Genomic DNA, 20,760 nt, shown 5'->3' with positions numbered 1-20,760 from the left:
TCTACCTCATACACAATCAAACCAAGCTATGGTTAGAATAAATGGCAATCCATGCATGGCTATTCTAAATCAGCTGGATCATTCTGGCTTCATACAGCTCTTTCAGGAATCTACCCATGCCTCCCCAGCACCAGCAGGCTGTTCTTGCCCAGGAGATTAATATTTCTTTAATTATGGGCAGATTGCTCCTTGCCTTGGAAAGTTCCTTGGGCTTCTTCATTCAGATACTCATGGGATTCCCCATTACATTGCTATCCAGTGTTTAAAAAGAAAAAAGGAGAATAAGGAAATTATTCTTTTAATAAATAAACACATTTTTCATGAAATGTAAGCACTCAGATTACCTTTTGACCTCCCTGACCGAATTCTCTGACAGCTCCATCTTCTTGACACAATCTTCATAGGGAAGCAACATGAAAGAAAGATCACCCACAACATGGGCTTGGAGCAAAATATCCTGAGCTGTCATCCAGGCCAGCTCCGTGGGCCTGCTGTGGGCCCGTGGGGAAGTCACATGATATTCTCAGAGACAATATTTATTTATTTATTTATTTGTTTGTTTGTTTGTTTGTTTGTTTATCTATCTCACCTTAAATTAAGCCAGGAAGAGTCATGAATCCTTGAAGGATAAAGGGCATGTGATCCGTGCGTAAGCTCTGGCACCTTAGTGGCTGGTTTCTAACTGCTGCATTATTGTGAGATTCGTGGAGTTGAGGGATACTGACGCTCATGATGAGAAAGTGCTCTGTACAAACGTAGATTCTCGGCAGTCTTCCTCAGCGGACACGCTGGATGTGTCTGAGCTGTGCCCTACTTCCTAAGGAGAGATGGCTCGTGCTAGTGGGATGAACTTCCTTCATTTCTTTACACCAACTTCACATAAAATTTCTTCAGCTTGCACACAACAGGGCACACCCGTTTAAGCATACCGTTGCATGAATTTGGGCATCACACACACTCAGCAAGGTTTATCCCAAGATTCCCCTTTGCGCATTTCTGCGGTAGGTCTCCCAGCTTGCCCCAATCTCAGGCAAATATGTGTCTGATTTCTATTATTATAAATTAGTTTGTCTACACATTATTTTAATTTTAAGCTAGAATTATTTCTTTTATTCTGTTTGAGTAATTCTATTTATTTACTTATTTAAAATTATGGCCATGTTTCCCCTTGGAGCTCCTCACAGATCCTCCCCATCTCTCTACCTCAATTAAGTCAACTTAGTTTTCTCCTCTCTTCCCAAATAAATGAGAATCAAGAGAAATGGAGGAGGAGGGTGATTCTGGGGAGAGAGGAGATGAGGGGGTAGGTACTGGGAGGAAGGCAATGATGAGAAACTGCAGTCAGGATGTAATGTATGAGAGAAGATTAAAATATATGTCAAAAAAATTTTAAAAGACAAAAAAATACCCAAAGAACGCTAAACAAAAAAGCCCATAAAATAATATTTATCTGCTTTGTGTTGACAGTTCTTGGTCATGGGAGCCGTGCTTGAGATACCTAGCGACTCTTCACTGGAGAAAACTGATTTCCCCTTTCCCAGCTGGCATACCTCGCTAATAGCTTCTTGTTTAGGCGTGGGACTGAGTGTCCAGTGTCCGGTTTGAACAGGTGCAGGTCTCGGGCATGATGTTCCAGTCTGTGTGAGTTCACATCTTGCTGTGTCTGGAAGATGCTGTTTCCTTGGAGGCAACCGCCATCTCTGGAGATGATTATCTCTCCTCCTTTTCTATTCTCCAACCTGAAAGGCAGTACAAACAGTTAAAACAAAGTTGGGTATGATGTACAGCTTGTCCAGGGGTGCGATGAGTGGAGGCGCAATGGTGAATCGCCCTTGACATTTAGCTGGAAGAGAGAAAACATTTTATGCTACTGTGTTTTTTAGTCGCAAAGCGTGACGTTTAGTTTACTTGTTTCTTTGCGTTTTACTCTTTCTTGAAGCACAGTTTTGCTCCTGGGTCCTTGAATCTCCCATCAGGTAAAATGAGCACTAACCCAGTGCCACAGAGACCCTGGCCTCCTCTTGCCGTCTTGGCCCCTTTGCCTTTCAGAACAGGTATGGTGGGACTCAGAGGCTCTCTTCTGGACACTGTCCCAGAAGGAGCTCCCAATAGGTCTGAGAGATCTGTGAGTACAAGTTTTCAGGACACTCTGGTGGCTGCTCCTGTAGTATATGTGGAGCCGGAGCCGCATCAGAGGCCCACTGTGCTCTTCTAGGGAATTTGAGGCCACAGCCTGGGAATGGAGCCCAGGCTGTTTGGGTGAAGGGGCCTGGCGCCGGACGTGGCCTGCAGACTCAGGGCTGTGCACATATTCACACAAAAGAGGCCGGAAAGTGACAGGAGGAAGCTGTGCGTCACAGGGGACTGAGCGGGACCCTGCCGCGCCTGCCCAGCTTCAGGACAGACCCGCACTCCAGCCTTGAGCGCTCTGCCGCCAGCTCCGTGGCTTCCAATGAGACTCCTCCCGCTTCTAGGTGAGTATGGGCTGGGCCTGGGAGGCAGCAGAGCGCCCACCTGCAGGGAACCAGGGAAGGAGACTTTTCACTAGCTGGGGTTCAAGTGTTAAGTGTGTCTGGCAAGGTCTCCAAGGAAAACAGACTCGGGCTTTCACAGGATGTTTTTCTGCTTGGCCTTTTCACTCTGAACCTTGCTACTCACGACCCGGGGCTTTTACCTCTTTATTTTTCCTGGAGAAATCCCGAAAGTCCTCCAAGTCTCAGACTTTGACCTTTCTTGTGATCGCCTCCAAGAAACTTGGGAAATCTAAACCGCAAATGCTTGAGAGAGGCTTCCTGACATTTTTAAAGCTACTGCCTGCCTGGAGTTTGGGTTCATTTAAAATCCTGTTTTGGTGATGCATGGGGAGAGATAATAAATCACTTCTTTGAAGGCAAATTAATCCAGGTTTAGGAAGTACATATAGTCTTATAAAGGGCTGGGACTTAGAATTGACTGTGTAAGACTCTCTGGGTACCAGATAAGAACCATTCATCCAAGATAACTTTTTTTTTTTTGGGAACAATGGCTCTGTGATTCATCCCTGTTCCTTTCAAAGCTTGTTTTTAAGTGGGCCTGGAACCGGACAATAAAAAGAAACACTCTGTGATTTTGCTTATCATTTCCTACAGTCCTCAAAACAGTTTTGTTTGTCAATGTTGGACAGGTGTTCTGTGGCTGCGAGCTCAATCACAGAACAGTGTGCTGAATTTTGTTTTAATTTCTCCTAACACATGATACCCTAAAAGACATTTTGTCCTGAAAAGAGCAGAATGACAGTTGCAAGAACACTGGGTGAGGGCAGGGACACGCATTTCTTCTTGTAGATATGACAAGTAATATCTTGAAAATATAAGATTTTAGTGTGTGGAGACCCAGATACTCAATTTACCTTGGTTTCTGGGGGGAAAAGATAACTCCCAAAGCAAGAGAAGGGAAATAGCTTTGCAATCAGGCGATACCTTCACAAGTAACCGCTTCACTTCAGTGACATGAGGTAGTGAGTTTCCTGGGCTGGATGACCTCATAGTTTTTAATTATAAATCTGGATTCTCCATTATGTTTTAGTTCTACTGAAACTTATAAGATAAGTTTCTTAATCTCTAGGTCTAGTCACTTTTCTTCCATGGTTTAACTAAATGAGTTATTGGGAACTTTTCATAATACACCTTTCTACATGAAAAGAAATAAGAGCCTTGCGGAGTATTGATCTTTAACACAAGGATGGGACGTTTCTTGCTTTTGATAAGGCCTATGTTTGATTTTATTTAGTGGGTGTCTCCACTTTGTTGAATTGTTCCTACACACAAAATTGCACCAAGACACCGTGTCTACCAAATGCCAAGTGTGAAATCCACAATGGTGTGGAAGCCTGCTTCTGCGGTGTGGGGTTCTCTGGAAACGGCGTCACGATTTGTGAAGGTAAATAGTCTTGATCTCTTTTGATATGCTCATGAGAGTCAGTTCTGAGGCAGCTCCTTTCTGCTCTCCACAAATGAGCAGAAATCACCTGTGTTGTTAAGCTCATGGGAATCTAAGAAAGAAGCCCAGTTAACTGATCAACAAGCATGAACTTCTTATGTCAAAATGCATTTTTAGTATTGATATTGATTTATCCCATCATACTTTTTGCTTTGAAAGTTAAAGATTGCTATGTCATTGAGCCCAAAAGTCAAAACACAAAGAAGAGACTCAATAGCCCTGAAAGCTCCCAGAGCCCCGTCGATGTTAGCATGTGTGCTCCTTAGATGTTTTCTGTAGTAGTAAATTACCTAATTTCAGTTTGTTGTTAAGCGTAGGAACTGTGTTGTGGTAGCACACACTTATAATCAGAATGCTTTGTGGAAAGATAAACAGAAAGATTGCAGGTTTGGGGGAAGTCTGCCCAGCATAGATCCTCTCAGAAAAAAAAAAGAAAAGAAAAGAAGAGAAAAGAAAAGAAAAGAAAAGAAAAGAAAAGAAAAGAAAAGAAAAGAAAAGAAAAGGAGAGAGGAGGACGTATCGAGAGAAAGAAAAAGGGTAGAGAAGAAAGAGAGAAGGGAGAGACAGAGGGGTAGAAGGGTGAGAAAAGGAAGGAGGAGAAAAGAGAAATTTAAAATAGATTCTTCTCTATGATAGATTCTTTCCATAGAATATCCTCGTGGCGCCTGGACAGAGCCTGGTGGGAAGGGCCTTTGTAAGGTGCAGTTCAGAGAATTGACTGGATAGGGTGAGCGAACTGGTAATCCAATTGAGCTGTAATCTCTCAGCCAGTGTTTCTCCCTGCCATCTAGACTCACTTCCTCTTTCTTGTTTCCCATGATCTTCAACAGAGGCTAATTTTAAGCAGATCATTAGAGAAACATTCTATACCGAGAGACAGAAAAAAGGAAAAGAGGTTGTAAGTCATATAAATTAATTTCAAATATAATTAAGTAGTAAGTTCACATTAGAGCTATGTGGTGTTATATTCCTAAATGTATTTAAGAACACATGGACTTTTTCTAATTAAGCTAAGCTATGATATTGTGCTTTGTTAATATTGCATGCTGTTGCTTATAGCATAAACAAGTTGTGTCTCGTGATTTAACTTGATAGGGTCTTAAAAAGATTAAATATGCAGCATATAGTAAAATCCAAACCTCATCATAATTAGTTTAATGCTTAAAAAATGTACAGCAAAGATGCGGTTTGCTTAATGGTGCATTAGATCAGCTATTTCTGTTCTTACATCCAGTCAAAATTTGTAATATACTATTCTACAAGCACTACAAAATACTTACCATAAATAATCACAGATTTTTTAGTGTGTATTTAATTGAATAGCATGAAGGCAAGCTGATAGCTCAATGACCTTCAAAATATTGCTTCCAATATATCAGCATGTTTCCCCACTAATCATTACAGACTATTCTGTAGCACTTACAGACACCATTGCCTTTTTGTGATTTAGATACTTTTACTTTCATGATTATCATCATTAACATCAATAAATTTTTGGCTTGGGCCTTTGACAACCAATGAGCTAATAATCATGATTTTTATGACTTATTTGAAAAATACATGTTCCAATGCACAGTGTTGTCTTTGCTTCTACTGCCTGCAAAAAAGAAAGATAAAAAGAAAATGAAAGTATTTTTTATTGGGAAAAAAACTACTGAAAGACTTGTGACTTGCAATTTCTTCTCACTCTGAACCAATTGGCAATGGGATTTATTTCTTTTTAAAAATGCATTAACTTAAATGCCATTTCTAGTTAAAGGAAGTTCCGTATTCGCTTGATTTAGTAGTCATTATCTGAGTTTGTAATGTCTTCCCAAACTGCTAAAGAGTGATTTTCCTCTTTTCAACATCGTTTTCAGTAGGTATGCTAATATGTTCTTTAGAATTAAACTTAAAACATTCCATTTTCAATTACTGAAATTGTAGATTATATGTTGGCTATGAATATCTTTTTTTGGACTTTTTGTCTCTAAATAGATATACCTTATATTTCTTATGTGTCTTTGCAAGCTTGGCACTGTATCAGTCAGAAATGTCTGAGTAGGATTTCAGCTATAAAGATACCAAGTGATTTAAAATTAGAAGTTGTTTTTTTTCCAGTATCATAGCCATCACCATCATGATCAATAGAGAATTTGATTTTTTCAGAAATACCAGAGACATGGTTTGATGATAGCTCGCTCCCACTAACTATATGACAAGAGTCCGTTTTAAGCAGTCGCATACAATATGGCTTGCATGGTTCCAAGCAAACAAGAGTAAATAATGAATTAATCTTACCTAATCAATTTGTTAATTGACAGGGAGTCATTGGTAACCTTTATCATCATTATCCTCATCACTGTCATCACTGAGACTGATAATAAGTATTGCACATTGATCCCAAGGCCTGCGTTAGTACAGTGTCTCCCCTGTTGGAGGTCCCTTTTATCTTTAGAGAATGGGTCAAGGAATGTAACCAAGAAGTGGTGAAAAGAATAGGTTCACAAGCGTTGTCCAATTCTGCAGCTGTAACAGCTTTTCTTTAAATATCAATATAGACAAATTTATGCATATATATGCCTCCTCCTGAATTCTGCCCATGTAGTGTTGCTTGTATGTTTATGGTTTTAGGGCTGACCCCTTGGTAGTGTATAGCCAACTAAGTTTATTCTCACCTAGGGAAGACTAATTCTTCTGTCAGTGATCATTTATTGACTGTAGCTTTCTCTCTAGTGATGGGGCCTTGTGAGTGCTCTTCATCCATGTTGAAATGTCAATTGGTACTGTTATTTTCCAAATTCTGTATAGTCCACCATAGTAGATGCAGCTTGTCTGCCCTGTGTCTCTCAGCAAACATTCTAGTCCTCTGGCTCTTACAACGTTTCTGCCCCCTCTGTTGTGATTTGTCTGAGCCTTAGGTGTAAGGGCTGTGTTGAAGGTGTATCAACTGAAGCTGTACAGCCTATGATCAATTGTTCTCTGCATTGTAACCATTTGAGGCTTTCTGAAATTGTCTCCCCATGTGCTGTAAAAGGAGCTTCATTGATGAACATCAAGAGCTAAACTTCCCTGTGGGTATAAGGCGAAATATTTGGAGAGCAGTTTACTTGTATAAGGGAGTAAAAAGAGTAGGTTCCCCTCTAGGTTCCATGACTTCATTGGTCATAGGCAGTTGGCTAGAAATACCCCATGACCTAGATTGAAAATATATACAAGCGATTGTCTTTGGCGTAGAACTATGTAGTGGAGTAGTTAAAATAATATCTGTTTCAGTGGCTGTGAAGTGCTGCTGTCAAGTGAATCTGTAGAATGTAGGAGCATGACAGTTAGAAATGGCAATGAGTCTGATAAAAAAAAAATAAGTTATATTTGTCAAAATGTCCAAAGTAGCAATGAGAAAGCAGAAAAATGCACAATATTGGCCAATAAAGAGTCTGGACAAATTACATAATGTGACTTTTTTTTCACTGGAGTAAACTAAACAACAAAAAAGCAGTAAAAAAAGACCTAGAAGTTGAATACACCTGAAGTTTTCCAGAAGCCCCAAGTATTTCATACTTGACGGCAGAATGCACTACCTGTGGGGCTCGTCAGGATGTTGATGCTGTGAATGTGATTTGATTAGCAAAGAAGAGATACTATGAAATCTTAACTTTACTCAGATACACAATAAATATTGTGTATTAAAAAGATGAACCTATAAGGTAGAGTAGGCGAATAGATGGTCATACATCAAAGACTGCTGTAGAAACATCAGGACTACATGTTTGACAACCACATCACAGTCATTGCACTTCTACCTAGTACATGTTAAGTTTTAAGGTAGATTTTTTTTTTAACTTAAAGGCTAGGTTCTATTTGGATATCCACATTCCACCATGACTGCTCATACTAGCATTTTTTTTTTTGCACATAAGAAAAAAAGAGCCATGGAAATGTGATCTCCACATTCCCTAGGAGTGGCTGGTAGAGACAGTACTCAGAACCTGGGCCCATGACTTTCTAACAATGGCAATGAATGCCAACATATTCTTAACCAGCTGACCTGATCAGGGTAGCACAGCCTTTAAAGTTAGGTCAAGAGAGCACTACCCTGGAGCAAAAATTAGATATTTAATAGACATATAGAGATAATGATCATAGTTTATTTGAAATTTCATAGAATCCAGATATTTGGGGGTACTTTAAAAAAGGAAGAAATAAGGCATATAAATTTTAATGTATAATAAAAAGGATCATGAAATTGTTAAAACTATTTTATCCTAACACAGGATTTCTTAGTTTTGCTATACATATTGCTATTAATTATGCATTTCAGCACACTTCTGGTTGCACTCTGCTGCACAACTACTGTAAGTATGGGAAGGAAGAGTGTTGCATGGAGAGCGGGCCATTTTGTTCCTTCCTGGACACCTGGCTAGCTTACACCCAAAATAATCACACAGAAACTGTATCCATTTAAACACTACCTGACCCATTAGCTTTAACTTCTTATTGGTTAATTCTTACATCTTAATTTAACCAATTTCTATTAATCTGTGTATCGCCACGTGACTGTGGCTTACTGGCAAGATTCTAACCAGCATCCATCTCAGGCAGGAGATCCATGGCGCCTGCCACTCTGCCCTTCTTCCCAGCATTCAGTTCTGTCTACTCCGCCTACCTAAGTTCTGTTCTATCAACTAGGCCAAGGCAGTTTCTTTATTCATTTCCCAATGAAAGCAGCACACAAACAGAAGAAACTTCTACACCAGAAGAGAGCATTCCCCCATGAAATAAGGAGGAAAGTGTGAAAAGCCAGTAAGAGGAGAAGGTTTGGATGCATACGGATTTTTCTCTATATATCTAAAGCACAACACCTGTATGATACAGGGTTTATATAAGTGCGAGAATGGATGTGAGAGACTGGCTCCCTCCTGGCAGAAACATTGACTATGTAGAGCAAAGGTTGGGGTGTGGACAGAGTGGAAGTGAGACAAACAGCTGCCCCAGGTGGGGACAGGAAGTGTCAGGAAGGATGCAGTGTTGATCGCTTGTGCACATGTGTAAACATCTCTTCATAGCTCAGAACATGTCTATCCTGAAACAACCCAGCGGAAACCATGAGGTGCTGGTTCTCTTTGCAAATGTAACACACTTCATAAGGCAGCATTCATGGCCAGCAAGATGGTTCCACTAGTAAAGGAGCTTACCAGCAAGTGCAGTAACGTGTCCCATCCCTAGGATCCGTGTGGGGGAAGGAAAGAACCTACAGTCTCCAGAAAGTTGTCCTGTGACACATTCTGTGACCACTTGCTCCTACACACACATGCACGCACACGCACTCACAAAAACAAATAATGCAATAAAAATAAATAATAACTGATAAATAGAAGTCAGTTTTCATCGTTATCTAAGTAGGATCACACAGATGCTTATAGAACTCTACTGGAAGGATGCTCTCATAATGAGACACCAGTAAGAGTTTACAGACAACGACTGAACAGCTTCTTAAGGATTGAGACTAAATATCTATGGACTCGGAATGTGGAAGGAGTATTCAGTCAAAGACACACACACAATTCCAGCTAGGATAAAATAGAAATAAAATAAAAGCAACCTTAATTGCTTTCGTGTGAAACTTAGATCTTCAGCAGAGAGTTGGGCCGTTCTTAGCAATCATTCTTCCCTCACTGCTCCTTCCTCCCATCTTTCCACCTTTCCTTCTCCTCTCTTGTCCTGCCTTCCTTTGCTCTTTTTTAAAAAGACATTTTTTTTAAATGTGTGACTACCTACATCTAGTGTGTGCATGTGTGACTGAGGGGCCTCAGGAAGGCAGAAGAGGGTGTCTGAGATACTGGAACTAGAGTTGTGGGCTGTGAGTTTTCATGAAAGTACTGGGAACTGAAGCCCAGGCCTCTGCAAGACCAATAAATGCTCTTGACTTCTGATCCAACTCCCCAGCTCATGGCACACAGGTGGTACACACACATGCAAATATCCATACTCTTTTTTCTCTTTAATGAAAAAAAAAACCATTTTTTTCTCACATAATATATCTTGAATAGTTTCCCCTACATGTGTTCCAATTAGGTCCTTCCCACCTCCCCTCCCATCCAGATCCACTCCTTTTTAGTCTTTCAATTCAAAACATACATCTACTAAAAGATAATAATAGTATAGTATAGTATAGTATAGTATAGTATAGTATAGTATAGTATGATAAAACAAAAAAAACCACCAAAAATTGTACAAAAGAAACTAGCAGAAGGAACTAGTTCAAGAGGAGACACAAGAAATGGAGATCTACTTTCGCACACACATGGAAGCCACACATATACATAAAAAAATCTGGTGCAGAAATGTGCAGGCTGTATGTGCTGCCTCTGCCTCTGTGAGTTCATATGTGCTTTGATCATATTGATTTAGAAGGTCTTGTTTCCTTGTTGTCTTCCATCCCCTCTGGTTCTTACACTCTTTTTGCTTCCCATTCTGCAAGAAACCCTGAGCCCTGAGGCAAATCCCTGAGGATTTGGTGGAGCCATCCCCTTAAGGGCTGAATGTTCCAAGGTCTCTTACTCTCTGGGTAAATTTGTGTCACCATTGTCCTATCATATCTTGTAGTCAGGACACCATTGTAGCTTAAAGGGTTTGCGGTTGGCAAGATGTTTACACTTCTGTTTTGATAGCCTAAGGAGTCCCTTACTGAGCCAAAGATGCTAGCATGTAGGGGTGAAAGCCTGTGAGGGCATCAGCTCGATTTCTCATTGTTCAATGAGTCAGATAGGTGTTGTCTTCAGCAGTGGGGCCTCACAATTAGTTTGTGAAGAGCAACCTACAGTCTTGGCAATAGCCTGGATTGTATGGGTATTCTCATTGGACTCCTTTGGCCAACAGTTCAATTAAATGTTACCCAGTCTTAGGACTGGAAGCTTCACTGAGCAGCAAGAAGTAGCCAACTGGGGCTGTGTCTCCCCACTATTTGGTAACTTCAGTTATATTTCCTTCATATAGGTATATATTTTAAGAAGATTCTACTCTTCCTTAGGTTTCCATAGCGACCCTCTGATAGCCTCTAATTTTAACAGCCTCTCCTTGTGCTCCCTCTCCCATCCAACTCTCCCCATTTGGTCCCCTCGTTACATGCTCCCTCACTCATCCCTAGCTATCTATTCTATTCCCTGTCCCTAATGAGATCTATTTGCCCCTCCGCTATTGCATTACTCTACACATAACCTCTGTGGTTCTATGAATTGTAGCTTGCTTATCACTGAATTAACCTCTAATATCCCAATAAAAGCAAATACAAACCATATTTTTCTTTCTGAATCTGGATTTCCTCACTCAGGTTGATTTTTTTCTACTTCCATTCATTTACTTGAAATTTTCAAGATTTTATTTTTGATGGCTGAGTAAATACTCCATTGAATACATGAAGAATATTTTCTTTATCTATTCTTCTGTAGATGAAGGTCTAGATTGTTTCCAATTTCTGTCTGTGATGAATAGACAACCAATACACAAGGAAGCAAGTGTCTCTGTAGTAGGATGAGACATCTTTTGAGTATATGCCCAAGAGTGGGATATCTGGATAGCAAAGTAAATCTACTTCTAGTTTCCTAGGAACCAACAGAGTGATTTCCACTGTGGCTGTACAAATTTCAGTTCCATCAACAATAGATGCTCCACATCTCATTATATGAGCTGACACTTGTTTTATTGATATTAACCATTCTTGAGATGTAAGATTAAATCTCAAAGTAGTTTCAATTCGCATTTCCCTAATCACTAAGCATATTAAATATTTCTATAAGTATTTTTCAACAATTTGAGTTTTCTCTTCTAGGAATTATCTGCATGCCATTTTATAATAGGATTGTTTTCTTTATATCTAGAGTGTTAGTTCTTTATATATTTTAGATATTAGCCCCCTATCAGATGTAAATCCATACCTTACATCTGGCTTATGTATTGAAGGTATTTCCCTCCAACGCCATGACATAACCACTGCATCCAGATTCCTACTTTCTGTGCTATGATTCTACTGTTCTTGGAGACTTTATTGTTTCCACTTCATTTTGGAGAATTAGTGACGTTTCCTTTGTCCTGTGAATGTCAATTACCTGTAGCCCCCTTTAAAGGGTGTTACCAAATCACAAACATGCTGTTGTTTATTTTCCTATATATTTTATTTTCTACGTGAGTTAATTGTTATAATGATCAAACTGTTTGAGGAACACAGCTTAACAAAATCAGTGACATACTGATGTTAACTTCAATGTTTTCTGCAAGTTGTCCACTACTCTAAATGATTCACACATATTCGTGAATTCAGTTCTCACGAAAATTCTCAGAAATGTGAGATAGTATTATCCCAATTTATAGATAAGCAATTTGTTAGAGAAAACATATTCAAAGAATTGCTTTACACAATCTTCGAACTACTATGTGACGTACGTTGACAAATAAGGAAATTAAATCTCATTGAAGTAAATCATTTTAATTCTAACAGCCTACCCACAGAAAGTTCCCTTATGGTGGAACTGATAGTATAAATTGACACCATAAGTTAAAGGAACTAAACAATGTTTATAACTTTTAGTGCATTAGTAAAAGTCATGCATGAAATGCAAGTGTTTTGCTATTTTTCCTACATTCCTGGAAGCCAAGGAGCTTCACACTGGGGACCTCAGAGGGGGCCATGAGAAACCAAAAACTAAAGATATAACTCATGAAATCTCTAAGGGGCCCACTGTCTGCACTCAAGGATAAATGCATTGAGATAGAAATCGCCCTTGTAGTGAGGGTGTTCTATACTTTTTAATAAATGGAATATAAATCTAGGTGACTGGTTAGTATGCTATTTTCCAAAGAAACGATTTCAAGAAAAAATGTTGACTATTAAGATGCTCAAGAAAATCTTGACAAATTTTGCACCTAAACAACAACCAAAAAAGAATAGATATCAAAATATCAGAATGGGCATTACCAAACACATCCTTATATGATATGTCCTAAACTTGCCTTGTCTCTCACTTTCTTGTATCTAGACTCTCTTTTTATCCCGCTTCAGTAGCAAGGGTATCAGGGTAATCAGCTGGTAAAATTTCAGTACTGCAAGGCATGTTTGTGAAACAGTAAGGAGGCTCTGGGAGGTAGATCAGTGGGAAAACCCTTTCCGTGGATGACTGTCAACCTGGAGTTCAAACCCTAGAAGCCATGACTGAGGAAAGGAACCACTTCGCCGTCTGGCCTCCACATGCACACTTCACCATGCCGTAAAACGACAGCAGTGAAATAGCAGACGAGTAAAACTAAAGTCTCCCATTGCTGAGTTTCGTGTCCCGTAGGAATAACCAGCACACAGAATAGAGAAGACTTAAATATAAGATTTGTACACACATCAGTGAAGGATGTATCAAGGCTAGAGCAATCAAGATCTTTAGATCATCTAAGCATAACCCTTTTTGTGATACCCCAATCACTCCTCTTAATGCTTCTCAAATCCCTTCTCACTTTAGCTCAAAAATTAGGTAAAGAAATGATCTATGTGTTTTCAAGTCTTTATTACATGATTAGCCTGTGATTTTCATATTAAAAAGTCAGCAAGATTGGAATGGATTCCATACCTGGTAGTCAGGTATAGTGCTTTACTGAAAAAAAAAAAAATCAGTGACTCCATTTGACTAAACTCAACTTTTTTTAATTGCTTACAACTTTCGTGATTATAATAATGTCAGTGTTGTTTTAGCTTGCCTTTGGAGCTGGCGTGATCAATGCATGAGAAATTTTCATCTTCTTGCCCATATCCTTCTCACTTAAGACCCTGGAGAGAGATACTATTTCCTGCTGAGCTGGATGTGACCTCAGACTGTCTCTCCGTGTTTCCAGGCAGATACTGTACAGCAGACAAAGCCAGCCTGTAGCTGATAACTCTTTGCCTTCTCCTTGTTTTAAAATTAACTTTTGAGTCAGTCTTCAAAGATTCTTCCTATATATATTGCAGTTACAGAACTAAAATGTAAGGTACTAAATATAGTAAGATAACTGAGAGAAGGTCTGTATTAGCATTTCTGGATAATAAAAGTAAATGAGTCAACAAAGCAGATTGTTTTATTTATCCATGTACTTACGGAAATTTAGTTATCATCCGCGGCAATTGTGAGTTCCCCCTTTGAGGAATGCGTGCAGATGTAGGACAAGAAGTATTGCCTCATATCCACAAATCTTTGTACAAGGAACAATGAATGGGATAGAATGCTCAGTTAGCATTCATGGTAGAAACTGAGTTATTTCAATATTGGGAATAGCATAAACTAATATTCATTGCCTAAGGCCCAACTCATAAGTCAATTTCTTTGTGAGACTAAAATATTCTATTTATTATGAATTATAGTTTTTTTCATGTCATAGCGATTTTATTTTGTTTTAGATCAATACATTTTTGAAGTGAGTTTCCAGAATGTCTGTGTGCATTTCAGTAGTGACTGAAAGCCCTGGTGACTATTTCTTATTCTTGTTTGTGTCCTTAGATACTAACAAAATGTCTTGTCAATCTATAACATGCTTCACCTGTGAACAGTGCCTTCCTGTATTGCTACTCCTTTCTCTTTTTCTAATTGAAAATAGATTTTTCTCTAGCAAAATACATCCGAAGCACAGTTCCCCTCCCTCCACTCCTCCTGGCTCCCCTTACCTCCCTTCTCCCCTAGATCCACTGCACCTGTATTTCCTCTTCTGAAAAGAGCAGGCCTCCAAGAGACAACAGCCAAACAGAACAAAACAAGATACAGTAAGACAAGGTGAAAGCCCCCGTATGGAGGCTGGACAAGGCAACCCAACAGGAGGGAAAGAGTTGCAAGAGCAGGTAAAAGAGTCAACTATACACCTGTTCCTACTGTTAAGAATCTCACAGAAACACCAAGCTGACAGTCATAACATACGCGCAGAGGACCTGGTGCCTTTCATGCATGCACTTTACTAAGACATTGTGAATTGTGAGCTAGAGAGATGGCTCAGTGGATGTAAACTTCCCCCTGAACTAGCATGGGGACTTGAATTTAGAGTCCCAGCACCTTCGTAAGTCAGTATGGTAGTATGAAAAAAAAAAAAGAGGAAGAGAGAGACCAAATAAGGTGGAAGGTTATCAAAGGAAAAAACTCAATGTGAGCCTCTATTCTGTGTGTGCTGACACACATCATATCCTTGTATGGGTATGAACCTCACACACACACACACACAGAGAGAGAGAGAGAGAGAGAGAGAGAGAGAGAGAGAGAGAGAGAGAGAAAAGAAGAGAAACAAAAGAGCACCACCGTGAATGGAACTTCTGCTTTAGTCCAGCACTTACTGAGACTTTCCGATATATAATCTCAGCCCAAATATTTGACTAGAGAGAAATACAGTATAGTTATCTGTAAATTTTATAAAAAATGAGCAAGGGTAACACAAAATTTCAGGTTGTTTTGTTCCATATATCTGTTTTTCCCTGTTTCATTTTGAATGATCAATGAAGCAAGCCTGAATTTTAATTTGTCGCTTTGGAAACTTCTTCAGAGATCAGTAAACTAAGCCGTGAGTACTGACTACGGCAGCTATACTGTTGACACTCAGGTCTTGCTACAATCCTATGTTTGAAAAAGGGACTCTCGCCTTGGTCTCTTGAAAAGTCCAAGAATCAAAGTGACTACTTTTTCTTACTTGATCTTCTGTTATCAGTCTGAATTTTTCACAGTTCTAAGATGTACAAAAACATTGACACTGAGAAAAATTGAGTCTTTTGTTTCTAATTTGCTAATAGCCTTGAGAACTTTCTCTGTTGTTCGTAGACCTAACAAACACCCTTCTTTCTTTTCTATAACCAGCCCTTTACAAATACAGCATAACATGAAGCTCTGTTTATTTCTAAGAAACTACCAAAGATCAGGCTTTACCATTTTACAATAATAAGTACATTGTGAAATATTTCATTTTGTTTCAATTAGTTACTAAAACATGTTATGTTACTATCCATTTATAAGTTTGACTGAACTGGAAAAAGTGATGACATGTATGTTATGTATGTTGGCGATAAGTGAGACCTATCTACAACTTTGAATCATTTTATGTGATGATTGACACTCACAAAATGTAAAACTTATGAAAAATACTTCCATCTCCCTCCGCAAACGTTATTTCAATACAAAGTGGTGTTTTAACATTCCATAAATATGCCTACCTCAGACACCTCTCCACAGGAAAAAAAAAAGGTATTTTCCTGTCCTCTTTGGTAGAGATGTAACCAACTATAAGATTACTGGTTCAGGAGAATGGTAAGACATCAACTCAAAAGTTGTAAATATTTCTGAAATTTGGGGGTTGAAGAGATGGCTCAGAGGTAAAGAGCATGCCTGCTCTTCCAAAGGTCCTGAGTTCAATTCCCAGCAACCACATGGTGGCTCACAACCATCTGTAATGAGGTCTGGTGCCCTCTTCTGGCCTGCAGACATACACACAGAATATTGTATACAAAATAAATAAATAAGTAAATAAATAAATAAATAAATAAACTTTAAAAATATTTCTGAAATTTTTTTCACAATTGTTTGTGGTATAATTCTTTATGTTCTCTCTTCTTTTTTTTAACAAAACACTCAACTCTTGCTCTGATATTATGTAGTTTCGTAAGAAGACTTCACTGTGCATCTCGTATTATACAACATGGACAAAAACGGGCATAACCATTTGGGCCATTCTTAAAAATGGATAGGAATATACTTGCTTAGTGTGCATATTGTAATTTTTCTGAAAATTAAATTCTTAAGCAAGACTTGTCCAATGTTTTGTCTGGCTTACTTAACAATTTGGTGTACTCCCTCTGGCCACGGGTAGAGGCGCTGATCTGGCAGCACCACCCTTTGCTGACAGCTGGGATTAGCATGAGAACGAGGCTACAGGGAAAAGATAAACAAGCTGTGTTGGTAACACCAGGAACACAGGGAGAAAGCTCCAGCGCCCGGATGGAGCACACGATCATATTTTATATTCAAGTCAAAGGATTTTCATTAAAAATGTTATTATCTTGAGTGGCGCTGGCCAGACAAGCCCAACTCCTAAAACGTTGCTTCTCCTGGGAGGTACTGCATGGCAATGCTATTTTCCATATTAACAAGATTTTTTTTCTGCAATCTTATGTTCAGATACATAATTTATACTACCAAGAAAGACGTATTAGTATACAGATTCATAGATCTACGTTAAATTGTTTTAAAGTTTCCAAATAAATTACCATTGCTGTGAGACAGAATGTCAGAAGACTTCAAAACTGGTCGCTAGACTGAGGAGGAAATTAACACTTGGGTCTGCTATTGCCATGGAAAGAGATGGTGACTTTTTCTGGGACGATGAGAATCTAACCAAATATTTGAGTTAAATATAGCATACAAAGTCGTGTGCCATTTCTGAAGATGCTATCTGGGAGAAAACCCAACAACTGGGTTTCTCTGCTCTAGTTTTTAGGTACACAGATTCAATTTAGAGATTGGGGTTTGAAAATAAAATTTACTGCATGAGTGTTTTAGGCTGATAAGAAATGGATTTTGTGACCCTGGCGCACATTAATTGAAGTATCTGGCAATGTGTCTTGACCAGGTTAAAGGAACCATGTGTACTTGGAACCATATTATTGGTTCACATTGAACTCCCAAGTTAAATCTCTTCATTACCATATAAGAAAGCAAACGTTACACCAGGACACTGCCTAAGCCAACACTCACTACTGCCTAACACCGGGGTTTATGCAATGTTCATTCCATTTGGTTTTCAATCAATATCGAAAATTATTTTTTTAACTTAAGAGTGACATCATGAACGGTATGCTATTTTATATTTTCTAATGTTTTAGCTTTAATATATGTTCTTGCCTCCTTTTTTGTTTGTTTATTTGCTTCTTGTTTCTTTTTGAGACGGTTTTGCACCATAACCCAGGCTGCCCTAGAGCTCACTGTGTGTTTCAGACTTGTCTCAAGCATATAGTTCTCCTATTTCAGCTTCCTAAATCCTGGAATTAGAGGTGCTCACTACTATGCCTGGCTAATATTTTCTAATATCTTAAAAATTGCCTTCATTAAATCATATACAGACATATTTGCTGATGAATGTATTCAGACATAGTAAAAGCGACGTCAGCTTCAGATTGGTAATTCACTGTCATATTTTTAAGGATGGTAGAATGCATGTAGTTGTAAGTTTAAGAAGATAGAATACACTGTGCAGTTGTCAATGTTCTCTGTGCAGCTTAAGTATGACCTGTTTCAAAGGTTTTGATTCTTGTTTCATTTACACAAGGTAAAATCATTTCAGACAGTTGAGGCAGTTGTGAAACTGAAACACGTAATTAGCCGTGAGATTCTTCGGACTTAAATGACTGAGCCAGCTATCTGTTCAATAACTATCCACATGTGTCCTCTTCACTTCTTTTCTGTATATAATCAGGACCAAAATATAGATAATGTCCACAGAATGATGTCGTGTCTGGTCCTCAGCTAAACAATAATACATCCTGCATCTTAAAGAAATTAATATTAAAATCGATTGAGGTCGTGCTTAACAAGGAGACCTCAAATTAGAGAAGGATACAGAGACTTTTGTTTGTCTTCATCGCGCTAAAGTTGACACGTGTATGACCTAAATCAGTCGGATAAGATTAAACAGAGGGTGGTTTAAACATTTGTTTGATAGTTTTGCATTTGTGGCAAACTTTTGATATTCTGGAATAAGAGAGCCGTATACGCTTTCTGTCAGAAAGGATCTTATGCCAATTTTCCCGGCACCATATGGAGAAGAAATTGTAAGATTATTTCTGGACCTTTATAAACACAGAAACCCATTGAGAATACTAAAGAAAGTGCGGCAGATCACTGCAGCTACGCAATGCGGGATGGCAAGCAGATGCTTGATTAGACTGAGATGTTTGTTCAACTAATGTTATGTTCATTGCAGCAGCTTTGAAATGGAACACCATGTGGAGGAGATGATCTGTAGAGTGTGTTTTGGACTTTGAATTTCAGTTCATTAGGGCACAAGTATGTCTGAAATTTTTCAGTAGATGCATTAATTGTTGTTTTATAGTCAACAATCCCTTCATACTTATCCTTCCGAAAAAATTCAGACGGCCGCCTGAAGACTAAACAAGCGCAGGGTGAATCTGAATTTAAGAAAAGCTTTAGACACAGTGGGCATGGCATATCATGCTTGTGATCTCGGCCCTCGAGACGCTGGGGCAGGAGGATTGCTATTTTGAGGCCAGTCTGAAATACAGAGTAAGTTCCAAAGCATCCCGAGATACAGTGTGGGACCCTGTCTCCAAAACAGAAGAAAAGGACCAGCAAAATGGCTCAGCAGCTACAGTGCTGGTTCTGTAAGCCTGCCTACTTGAGTCCAGGTCAATAGACAAGAATTCCATGGTTGTCAGTGACTCTACATTTGCCTGGCATGCATGCTCCCAAGTACATACATTGCACACACACACACACACACACACACACACACAGACACACACACACACTTACATACTCACACTAATAATAAATGGAAAGGAATGAAGAAATTGAAGGAGACAAGAAAGGGAGGAAGCATTTCAGGCAGTAGCCATGATATTTCTTTGTAATATTGGAGGAAAAGCCCAACTATGACCGAATTTCAGTGAAATAATTGCAGTAGAAACTATAAAGGATTACTGATTTGTTAGTTGATTTCTAATGCATAGTACAAACTGCATTATCATGCTAAAAATAGTAATAAGGCCTACATCTTACCAAATTTTAGTGAAAGAATTACACTAGGAGTTACTGATTCCTAACTACTGCTCCTAATGTCTTGACATGCATTTCTTCATTAACAAAGCTGTCCTTTCATCAGTATTTTAAACTAAGTTTTGAACTCTGATCAATGTTCAGAAGCAGGATATCAAGGGCAGACAATAACTATAAAGAAGAAACAGTGGCTGCTGTTTAAACGGGGCAGGTTTCAGATGGGGTAGTTCCATGCTCCACGGAATTATGGGCTTCAGCATTTTAGACTTAGAAAGCACATAAAGACGATTGTGATCCAAATTGACGGAAGCCTAATGAAACTGCCCCTCTAATCTGCAGACAGATGAATTACAGTGTGTTCTGGAAAGCAGAACCTCTGAGGAAGCCATCTGTGGGATTGAATCCTCATCCTAGAATTTTTCAGTGCCTAAATCTATTGAATAGACACAGTTTTGTCAATACCAAAGTCATTTTTGAAGATTAAAGAAGATAATACAAATTAAGCACTTAATTAAAATGGTCCGACGGAAAGATCTCAATTAATCAAGACTGTTATGTAAGTTTGCCAGTCACTTTCTGTCAAGTGTTTTTAAACACAGTCTCTGCCTTCTCTCTCCAAGCACTGATGAAAGTAGATGAAGGTTGCAGGGCTACAAGCTTTGAAAGTTAATATCATCACACAACAAGCAGACATTTTTCTGCCTTCCCCAAAGAACAGCATACATGGGCAATGACAACCCATTAATTCACAAGTTATAATTTAACACTCCTTATGTCCAAAGACATTGGAAAAAATGCTATTTGACTATGGGTTACCTGTCTCTGAAGAATGAGTGTCTTTACATTTTTCTCTGTATAGATTACCTGATTAGCATGGTGGAAGCCTGCATTTGAAGAAGCAGTTTTACAAAGAAATATCTGGAAACTCATTTCACCTAAATCATATGTAATTGTATTTATGTCAATATCATCTGCTATATTACATAGTATAGTGTATTACATAATTATATTACATATATAACATTAATAC

At 38.8% G+C, this 20,760-nt stretch overlaps 1 protein-coding gene and 1 long non-coding RNA gene across 3 annotated transcripts in view; one reads left to right on the top strand and one right to left on the bottom strand.

Moving 5' to 3' along the window:
• Positions 1 to 580: 580 nt before the first annotated feature.
• LOC146891157 (uncharacterized) lies at positions 581 to 2,331 on the bottom strand. Its single transcript, XR_014997510.2, has 3 exons — positions 1,994 to 2,331; positions 1,551 to 1,739; positions 581 to 817 (listed from the first exon to the last, which is right to left on the bottom strand). It is a non-coding gene; the product is annotated as an uncharacterized LOC146891157 (long non-coding RNA).
• Adgrl4 (adhesion G protein-coupled receptor L4) overlaps positions 2,325 to 20,760 on the top strand; it is an 89,954-nt gene continuing 71,518 nt past the window's right edge. For both annotated transcript variants that reach the window (XM_048453605.3, XM_048453604.3), the window contains exons 1-2: positions 2,325 to 2,474; positions 3,769 to 3,918. In XM_048453605.3, coding sequence (XP_048309562.2) covers positions 2,453 to 2,474; positions 3,769 to 3,918 — 172 coding nt within the window. In that variant the 5' untranslated portion in view covers positions 2,325 to 2,452. The remainder of the gene's footprint in view (positions 2,475 to 3,768; positions 3,919 to 20,760) is intronic.

Source organism: Myodes glareolus, chromosome 17 (genome assembly GCF_982192425.1).
Source record: "Myodes glareolus chromosome 17, mMyoGla1.1, whole genome shotgun sequence".
NCBI lineage: Eukaryota > Metazoa > Chordata > Mammalia > Rodentia > Cricetidae > Myodes > Myodes glareolus.
This window is presented reverse-complemented; position numbering and strand designations above follow the sequence as displayed.